The 10612-nt window shown below is 31.9% G+C and overlaps 1 protein-coding gene across 2 annotated transcripts; it reads right to left on the reverse strand.

Annotated features, from left to right (window-relative positions):
- Window positions 1-1162: 1162 nt before the first annotated feature.
- On the reverse strand, window positions 1163-2936 carry LOC104589195 (uncharacterized). Of its 2 annotated transcripts, none has more exons than XM_010247529.3 (5): window positions 2699-2936; window positions 2407-2564; window positions 2232-2319; window positions 1676-1864; window positions 1163-1592 (listed from the first exon to the last, which is right to left on the reverse strand). In XM_010247529.3, exons 1-5 carry the CDS (start codon window positions 2787-2789, stop codon window positions 1312-1314), a joined length of 807 nt encoding a protein of 268 aa, XP_010245831.1. In that variant the 5' UTR covers window positions 2790-2936; the 3' UTR covers window positions 1163-1311. The 2 variants fall into 2 exon arrangements, with proteins under 2 accessions (XP_010245831.1, XP_010245761.1); XM_010247459.3 differs by having other exon boundaries at window positions 1676-1888; window positions 2699-2929.
- Between the last annotated feature and the right edge of the window lie 7676 nt (window positions 2937-10612).

A 10612-nucleotide genomic window follows, 5' to 3' on the forward strand; every position in this document is an offset into this window, starting at 1 on the left:
TTTATTTTAATTTTTAATTGCTGATGTGACAATTTTAAAAATAAAGGGAAATTGTTTAAAACTCACCATGAGTTTTCAGCATTTCTCTTAAACTCACCACAACTTTTCAAAATGTCTAAAACTCACCATGTCACTAACTTGACGTTAAACAGACTAACGGGTGTTAATATATTACCATTTTAACACTTTCATAGAAAAATATAAAATATATACAAAAAAAATTAATGGGAGTTAATATTTACCATTTTAATATTTAGACATGAAAAAAGGAAAAAAATTCCAAAAAATATTTTCAAATATAAAATACATAAAAACATAGAAATTACAAAAAATATATATAATTTACAAACAAAATAAAAAAATATTTTCAAATTATAGAAACTATAGAAATTGAAAAACAAAATCAGAAAATAAAAATTGTAGAAAAAACACCAAAAATTATAGAAAAACACAGAAATTACAAATAAATAATAAAATATAGGAAAATTTATAGATTGTAGAAAATAGAAAAATGTAAATAAATTATAAAAAACACTGCAAAATATAACAAAACACTAAAATGCAAAAAAAAAAAAGAAAATTGAAAACTGAAAATGACCATTTTTCCTCTAACTCACCATTCAATGGTAATTTGGTCGTGAAAATTGTTATTTATGTTGACATGGACACCTCTTTTAAGAAGCATTAACGGTGCATTAACGAAAGGTGAATTTTGGAAAATAAAAACTTACTGGCCTGGTGAATTTTAGACATTTTGAAAAGTTGTGGTGAGTTTAAGAGAAATATTGAAAATTCATGATGAGTTTTAGACAATTTCCCAAATGAAAACAAAAATGTCCATCTTGTAGAAGACCCTTAGGCTGTGCTTTGGTTTGAAAGAAAAGGTAAGGAAAGGATGAAAAATATAGGAAAACCTAAACAAATCTTGAATATATTTCCCTATCTTTCCCTTCCTTTCTTTACCTTTTCTTTCAAACCAAACACACCTTTAATTTAATAAACATAGAATACTCACTACGATGGGTGACCTCCTAAGAAGTCCTCCTAACTTAGGTACTGTATGCTTAGTTCGTAACTCATCCAAATCATTAATTAAGGACTTTGAGACAAATTCTTAAGGGTTTTAGAGCGTTAAGGAGAGTCCAAAAAAATGCACTTTAACTTGTGAGGTATGAGTATACCATAACCTTGAATTCACTAAAAATCCAAACTTTACATATGTAGATAAATGATAATATCTATACACAATTAATTAATGAAAATTATACATAATTAACAACCATATATGAATTAAGCTTTAGCAATCACTCATCAACCTCTTGTTCTAATAATTGTGATTGTTCCTCTCCCTTGTGTGTGGATTCTGGTTAGTGCAACGACGGCCTTCCCGGAGAGACCGGTTCCGGACGGAGAAACGCACGGACGGCAAGCGAAGTCCCCCACGGGGTGCCGGACAGGCCTAGTCGGAGGCATGAGAATCCTCTGGTTTATGTCATTCAGCGTCACGTCCCCTTCAACTCCTCCAGGCTTTACCAGTGCAAATGGGTACGCCACGCCTGTTATTACTTTCCTCTTCCTTTGACAGCGGCCTTCTGATGAAGAAGAGCCAAAGCAACAAGTTGGAAAACCGATACAGAAGCGTAAAGTGAATGAAGCCAAGGAAAAGAGAGAGTACCAGAAGAAGATAAAGGGTATCTTGAGATCAGTAGGTTGTCTTTGTCATATGTGCATGAGCTTGGCTTCTGTGGGTTCTTGCAAGAGGAGCCTGAAGAACCGTGTGTTAACGTTTCTGGGGCTGACATTGTCTCTTCGGTTGTTTTTATCTCCGAGACTATTGTTTCTTCATCGCTGATGCTGCTCATTGCTGAAGAGTTTAACAGTTCATCTCCTGATCAACATACAAGTAACAACAATATATAATATAATCACCAGTGAAGAAATTAATTAAATCTGTTTTCATCAAGTACCATATTCGTGCGACGACTGTTTGATGAAATGGTGCTTGATTTTGAACCATTTCTGGGAATTCTCGATCCTCGAAGAAAATGAAATGACCATCTGGTCAGGGTTTGACACTGGTTGGAGATTGAAAGTTGAAACGCCATAATTATGGCGTCCAAGCTAGCCAAATCATCTAACGTGGGTCGCCATTAGTTCCTTTACAGCTTGTAGTTTCTAGATAGTAACAAATAGAAATGTCTATTTTGATGGAGGGATACTAGCTAGCTTACCTGAAACTCCATTGATTTCGGTGGTCTGCTGGCTCAAGCAGTTATAATTCTTAAGTGGGTTTTCGGTGCAATTCGAGTTGGAGTAGCTCTGCAAACAAAAGATCATCAGCTTCTACACAAACAGCTAACATACTAGAAAGACTAAAATTAACTCACTTTCAGACTAAAGCCTTACCTGTAGAAGATGATCGAAATCAAAACTTGTTTGATCATTGCTGGAAAACTGCAACCGTCTTCGCTTAAACCGGTCACTCCACTCGACCAATGCATCCTGTAGATACCCAGTCGATAAATCGGCCGGCGACGAGAGGAATGCTTCGGTGGACTCCATAACTGAAACAGACACAGACACAGACACAATGACAAAGTTGTACGTCAAATGCATGATGATTTGCGCCAGCCATGAAACACTATGTCCATATGAACAAGATTACAAGAAAGAAAAGAAGCGAGAGAAGAAAGGATACCCATAGACATGTCTGCGTTGAAAACTCCAATGTTGTGGATATCCCAAGCTAGGGAAGGGTAGGGATAACATAGATTGCTACTGTACGCCATGGTGTGAACTGATGAGGAAGGAAATGGAATGGTTGTAGTATTTAAAGTGAGAAAATTTTTAAAAAGTGAGGAGAAGGTGATGCAGTAGAAGGAATCAGTCAACGGCAGGAGGGAGCTAAAGTGAAGTTTATTGGGATTCTGAAACGTTTTCTTTTGGGTTCTATCATTTTTTTTTTCTTTGGTAGATGCTGTGGGGGACTAAATAATGGCGTGGTTGTGATGCATAAGAGCATGAACAGACTACAGGGGCTGACTGGGGGCAGGAGTACTGGAGGATGGACGTGCTAGACACATTTCAAATTTCGGCTTTTTCTTTTTGGCTTTTGCCGGGTCAGGTGGGCCCATTTCCTTTTTGGCTTTGCCGGGTCATGTGGGCCCACTTCCACCTGTTTGTTCACATTCAGCCCCATGGTGGGTCCGTTTCCACCTCAGGATCTTCAGTCTTAGCAATGGGTGGATTTCATTTGACTGGTGTAATCACACTTTTGCATGCTGGGTGGGAACATAGGTGGGCCCAATTGATAGATTTCTTGTCTGCTAAGGGACCCTGCACACATCTTTGATTGGGATTTGATTTGGGTATGAAATGGAGCAGGTCAGACCTGTGATGGAACACAAGTTTAGCTTGCAGCTGCAGAATGCATCCTTGAAGCAAAATCTACAGGGTTTGGAGTTCGGATATTGAATGAATTCATTTTGAAAAGTCAGACAAAGCAATGAGTCTTCTAGTTTCTAGTTTCTACAGAGAGAGGTATTGCAATTTCTTCCAGTCTCAAGGATGTTAGCAATGAGTGATGGTAGTCACTTGACTCTCTCTCTCTCTCCATAACACTTTAGAACTCGTCTCTATAAATGTTTAAAAAATTCTAACATCATAAACCCTAGTAGAGAGTCATTAAATAACCAAAATAAAAGAAATACAAAGGATTTATGAGATGGTAATCTGTTAGGTGAGACTTCAAGGATTCAAATACCAGATCCTCTGCTCATAGTATAGAGAAGGATCTCATCATAAATCTACAATGCATGCATCTCGTTGTAGTGCATATTTGAACAAAATACAAAATTTGCACTTAGTTGATAAGTTTCTTGTGCAGTTGTTTATTTGTAACTAGGGATGAGCATTGGTCAGTTCAATTCTATGGCATAACTTGGAACCTACCTTGTAGGGGTAAGTTCTAGGTTTTTAGAAGCGGAACCTACCTGTGAAGGTTGGTTCTGGCCTTGGTGATTATAGGGTCTACCCGTGGAACCTGTTATTTTTTTACTTACCCCCTTTAAAAATAAAGAAACATGTTCTTTAAAATGTTGATTTTTAATAAATATAATATATAGTTTAAAACTTGTATTATCTTTATTGATTAAATTGAGTGGCTTAATATGTAAATTATCATTTTATCATTTAAAACTTATAATTTAAATTTAAATTTTGTAAATATTACCTTTTACATTACTTGTTGTATACATTCAAATATTAAAATGAAAACAAATAATCAAAACACTTAAGTAACTCAATGGTCAAGTGAGACTATGGCCTTTGTAACCATGATTGCTTAAGTTCAAATCTTCACATCCCCAAAACTATTTTGGTTTATTTCAAGGCAAGTTTAGTTCCAAAGTAGGTTCCACCAAGGCTGATTCATCGGGTTAGTCTGGGTAGGGTAAATCCCTAGACCCTAAAACCAGCTTGAGTGGGGCTCAGTTCTAAGAATTTGGAACCAGACCCTACCCTATAACAAATTGGGTAGGGTTAGTTCAAGGCCAGTTCGAGGTCAATTTCATTCGGTTCTAGGTAGAACCTACCCATTTGCTCACCCCTATTTGTAACAATATATGATTTGCATTGCACTCCTACCCGGAAGCAGAATTTGTACTTTATCTCATTTGTACTCATCAGCAATGTAAATTTTGCACCACATTCTTCCTACCTCAATCTCTGTTTCTCATATAACGTGGGGACCACATCATCTTGACTTCTTACTTCACTCCCAAACAAATAACCCTCTTACCTCCATCGTGAGAATTGAAGGATCGTACCATTTTACTTCCTATTTTATTTTTTACAAACAAATAAGACAACCAAATCAACGAAAAAAAAAAAAGTAAACTAGAATTTAGACTCTATCCCCAAACGCAGCCTAACTATTTAAAACTTCCGTAACTTTGAACTGTGAATCGATGCATTGAGGTGCACTAACATTTTGTCTTATCACCAGAACTGTTCATCAACTTAAATAAAAAGATGATATCCTCTAATGACCACTAGACACAAAAAGTATCAGTTGGTCAAACGCTTAGGAATGATGAGACAGTGGGAGACATTTATAGTGACAGATGATGAATGAAATATGCTATTGGTTGCTTTTAGTGAGGATGCTCATGAGCATAATTTGCTATTCAAGAGTCAGAGACTGTGTACTTAGATATCCCTGACCCAACAATAGTGCCCTGAGATTATAAGCACCCAACACCAAGCTAAGCCTTTTTCTTCCACCATTTAGGATAAGAAATTATTGTTTGTTCAAATAAAAGCACAATTCTACTAGATCGATCATAATTGGACAATCTCAGCCACCCAAGGAGTAGGCGATTTGCTTATCACCTTTATACCACATATACTTGTTAAAACTTCCGACCAGTCAACTAGAATCATAAATGTGATAGCCAATTAAGTGTTATTTATCAAAATTCATGGGTGAGTTTTGATTAGTCAAAATTCTTTTCATAATATATCTTTCCCGCATCATAAATTTTTCCTTTATTAAAATACACATAGTTTTATAAATTTACTATAACCTATCTTATACTTTGCATTTTATTGAAACACCCCTTATAGTTTACAATTGTTTATTTAATCAACTTTTCATTAGACAAAAGTGAAAAATGACAACTTCAACCCTAATGTCTGTTTGAACAAATTGAAGGAAAAGAAAATAAAAATAGAAATGTTGTTCTTGCCCATAGTAAAACACAATGAACAATAATTGGTATATTTTGTTTTATGTTTGAAGAAGAAAGATGCATCATTACAAATAAACCAAGACACTATTGTTCTCTCTTTCATTCTACTAAAACCAAACATTGTTTCTTGGTTTAGATGATCATGCCACTATTTTCAGACAACGATACAAATGGTTCTTAACAAAAAGTGATTAAGTAAATGGATCGCAAACTATGAAATAATTTTAATAGATTAATTATCAGCCAAATGATAGGGGTGTTTCAGTAAATGATCCTTCAAAATAAATTTTATTAAAATAGAGAAAAGGTGATTCTTTTAGACATATGGTGTGGAATGTTGCACTAAAGCATACTGCATTAAAACTAGTGATATACAGCATACTTGTGGAACTCATTATTTAAGAAAAAAAAAAAGAAGAAACAAAAAGAATAGTGGAGCCCATAAAAAATGCTAAAAAGTCGGGCTGTTCAACAAGTAAAGTTGGTGAATGTAATTCCCACCGGCTTGGATCGAATGTTCCGTGTGCATTTGAGTTGGTTGTGGCAGCTACCGCCCTCTTTGGTCTACTTCTTTAAATTAAATTTTGAAACTTCAGATTGCCCTGGTGTGTTCGAAAGTTTCCATGGATGAGAAGGTCCGAGCTTGCTAGGGCTAAGAAAGTGAATACATGGTTAAAGCAAAGAGTCTACTGTTTGTTTGATGAGTTGTATTGATTGACCGCATGCATCATCCCTTAGAAGAGGGGGCAGATGGGGAACAAAGGAAAGATCCATTGGTATAAATTACTTTTCATTACTATTTTGATATGGAAAATGTAGCTTAAATGGCTAAATAGGTCAGTTAAGCCATGTTTGGTTTGATAAAAAAAAAAAAAAATAGAGAAAGAAAGTTGGAAATTTCTTAATGATTTTTGTAAAATTCCTTAAAAACTTTATCTCATTTTCTGTCTCTCTACTTTTCTGTTAAATCAAACACAGGTTTAGAGTTCTTTTCTGAGTTCATCCAGTTAACTCGTTTTTTTTTTTTCTTTTGCATAGGAATTGAATAGATATATTGGTTAGTAGGATTATATTGATCCAGGCCTCCAATTTCTTTCTTGCTTTCCTTTTTATATTGTTTGTTTTTCTTTAATGAAAATTTGAGTAGCTTATTGGCTACTAGTTAGTAGTGTTTAAAGCAAGACTCAAATAGAAGACTAGAATCAACTAGAGGTGTAATGTGGGCCCGACACGATTGTGGGTCGTTCAGACTGTAGAGGTTGTGCCATGCCAACAAGCGAGCCTGGGTGGGCCGTGCCTACTGGCCTGGAATCCCTCAAAGGGGAGGTTTGGCATAACCCACAAAACGAGCCTAGATGGGCCTATGCCGGGTCGGACTGGGCCACAAGCCTGGGCTGTGGAGCTGATCTTTTTTGAGTCTTTTCTAATATTTTCCACTTTTTCTTTTGCTAAGTAAAAATGACAAGTATTTTGGATAAAATAAAAAAAATTAACAAAAAAGAAAATAGACATACAATTAATCATTTATGAAGAAATAAAATTAAATTGAAAAAATTACAATTTAATTGGAATAAAGTAATTTAATAAAATTGAAAAAAAAATTACAGTGTGATTGAAAAAAATGGAATAAAAGAATTTTACTCTCCAAGCTATACATACCCATAACCAAATAAGCAATGATGGTTATGTATTTTAACCAGTATAAGATCCACTTAAGAAATGTGCCACTACCTTAAGTCTGAAAAGAATGAGAAAAAAAAAAAAAAAAGAATAGCCTCTCGAACCACTTAAGGATAAATTGATGATAAAATGGCTGTCCAACCACCACAATCCCAGCATGAACATCTTCTTTAAACACTAACCATTTGCAAGAAACATGTGATGTTGATTCTTGCAATGAATCCCTACCCATTTTTTCTTTTAATTCTTTTCATTGCACAAAAAGGGTCACTTTGTATTTCAGTATTTTTGTTATTTTTCCATCCCAACTCCTTGCAAGTTGCAACTAATGACCTAGACTGCCTAGTAGAAATATACGTACCATAGATCACACCCCTAAATTGAGAACCAATAGGAGAGAATATTCTAGGTGACAATATAAGTAGGCTAGGCTTTTAGGCAATAATCTAGGTGATAAAAGAATCGGTTGAACCATTTAGATGGTTCTAGGGAGAAGGGATGCATTTAATTTACTCATATAAAAATAGAAACTTATAGTTTCTTCTTCTTTCTTTTTAAATATGGAGATTTGAATTAACAACAAAGAGAAACAGGGACACTCTTGGGCAACAAAAATCTCAGCCATCCATGTATTCACTGATTCACTTTCCTTTGTGATTTTGTTGGGGTAAATACATGATAGGAAGACCTTCAATTAAAAACCTAAAATGATAAGATAGAGATATTACCACTTCAAAATATTGAGTCTTGTGAATAAGTAAACTACAAATTTGTGGTCAAATCATAGACAAAAATGTTTGAGTTGGTCATATTCGATAGAACTAAGTAAAAAAAATGTCAAAATACAAAGAATTCAAAGGAAAAGAAGTTGTTGACATCATATAAGGAGCTTAGATCATTGAAGCCTTGAGTTGAACCAATGACATAAGAATGTCAGCAAACCATTTATTGAACAATTCTGGTTTTTGAAACTTAGAAAGTTTTTGAACCAGAATTTCTATAATATTAGCTTGATACATGCGGTGCACAGGATTTGTTAAGCGAAAGCAAAATAATAGAAATTGTTTTATATTTTTAACTTTTAAATAATTAATAACTATTATATTTTAGGTTCAACTATCATATGGGAAAGATATGATATCTGACAAATTATTTTACCAATCAACTGGTATTGAAAACATGGTAGCCAATCAGGTGTAATGTATCAAAATTCATGGGTGGATTCTGATTGGCCAAAACTCTTCCAATACCATATCTTTCCCGCATCACAGATTTTCCCTTATATTTTGTATACTACTTTTAATAATTTTTTTTACAATACAAAAATAACAATAATTAATTTCAGCTAGGGTTGTTCATCAAATTGATGAAACCGACCAAATTGACCAACAATTTCCCAACCTGACCAGGCTGGATCAGTTCCACTTGGGCCATTTGTACATCGACCAAATTGAGCAACTCGACCATACTTATATTTTAATATAAGTTTTTAATACAGAAAAGTGGAAAAATCCCCATATTTCTTTGTATAAAATATTTTATATCATAAATTTATTTTTTAATAATGTCATTCTAATTTTTTAATTTTAAATTTAATTTTTTAAGCTTAAATCTTTTAAACAGACTTACCAAACCGAAAATTGATCCAAACTGATACAACCCAAGTTGGCCGATTCACTAATAGTCAGTCAATTTCAAGTGACAAACTCCCTAACCTGATCAAGTCGATTTATTTAGCCAAACAACCTACAACTAAACCGAACCAATCTGTGAACACTCCTATTTTTTTCTAACTTAATAGTCTAATCACTAATGAATAACAATAATTTAATCTCCAATAATTATTGAAAATTTATAGCAAAAATACACGATTATTGAAAATATTTTGATGATAAAAATACAATAAATAATAATAATAATAATAATAATAATAATAATAATAATAATAATAATAATAAAAACAATAAATACAACTATTACACAAATACTAAACACTAAAAAATATATTAAATTAGTTAATAAATAGTGTAATGTCAAATGATAGTTTAAATCTAATAAATATTAATCAATAAATTATAACAAAAATATAATAAATACAATAAGTACAATAAATTAAACTTAAAAAGTTAAATAATAGTAGTTTAATCTCCAATAATAATTGAAAATATATTTATCACAAAAAACAATAGATGATTATTTAAAATACAATAAATATTAATTTTAGTATATATAATATATAATAAATATAGATTAAGATTTTAATATAATTATTAATTGATATAAGTGAAATTAATTATATACAATACTATTATAGTTATTCAAATAATATCATTATTTAAATTTTAAAATATTAATTATTTGTTGAAATTAATAATCCATAAAATTATAGTTTATACTATTATTACATAATTCCATTATTAATTTTATAAAATATTAAATTATTATTAAATTGAAGATTATGTTGTAAACTTGTAATTATTTTTATAGTCTTAAGAAATTTTTTAAATTTATTACGTAATATTAAATATTTTGTTATATAATTATTTAGCTATTTTAATATTTTTATTTAAAACATTTAATTATTGAAATATTTAAATAACATTTTATTTTTTATTGTTTGAATTACATTTGTATTGAATAATCCAGAAAACCATAATTTATATTGTTAAATATAAAATTATTTATAATATGAATATTATTAAATTTATTATAATTTTTTTGTTTTTAATAAATATTTTAAAATTATTATATAATTTTGTTAGAATATTTAAATTTTTTAATTCAATTTTTCTCTAGTTAGTTATAGACAAAATGTGGGGGAGAGGATAAATAGGAATTAGAGATAATTTAGGAGAGAAAATCTATACTAAATTAGAGATAATTTAAGAAATAAATAGGAATTAGAGATAATTTAGGATAGAGTGGGGAATACTGGGGGAGATAGTTTATGAGAAATTTTGGGAGAGGATATAATTTAGGTTATTAGGAAGGTGTGGGTAAGAGATATTTTAGATAATCTTTTATGGGCAAGGAGAGCATCTCATTGATTGTTTAAAAAATGACAAAATAAAAAAATAAAAATTTCAAAAAATGAGAAAATTTCTTCACTGCTGTGTTTTAATATATATATATATATATATATATATATATAGATAGATAGATAGATAGATAGATAGATAGAT

This window comes from Nelumbo nucifera, chromosome 3 (assembly GCF_055504915.1).
Source record: "Nelumbo nucifera cultivar China Antique chromosome 3, China Antique-T2T, whole genome shotgun sequence".
In the NCBI taxonomy this organism is placed as follows: Eukaryota; Viridiplantae; Streptophyta; class Magnoliopsida; order Proteales; family Nelumbonaceae; genus Nelumbo; species Nelumbo nucifera.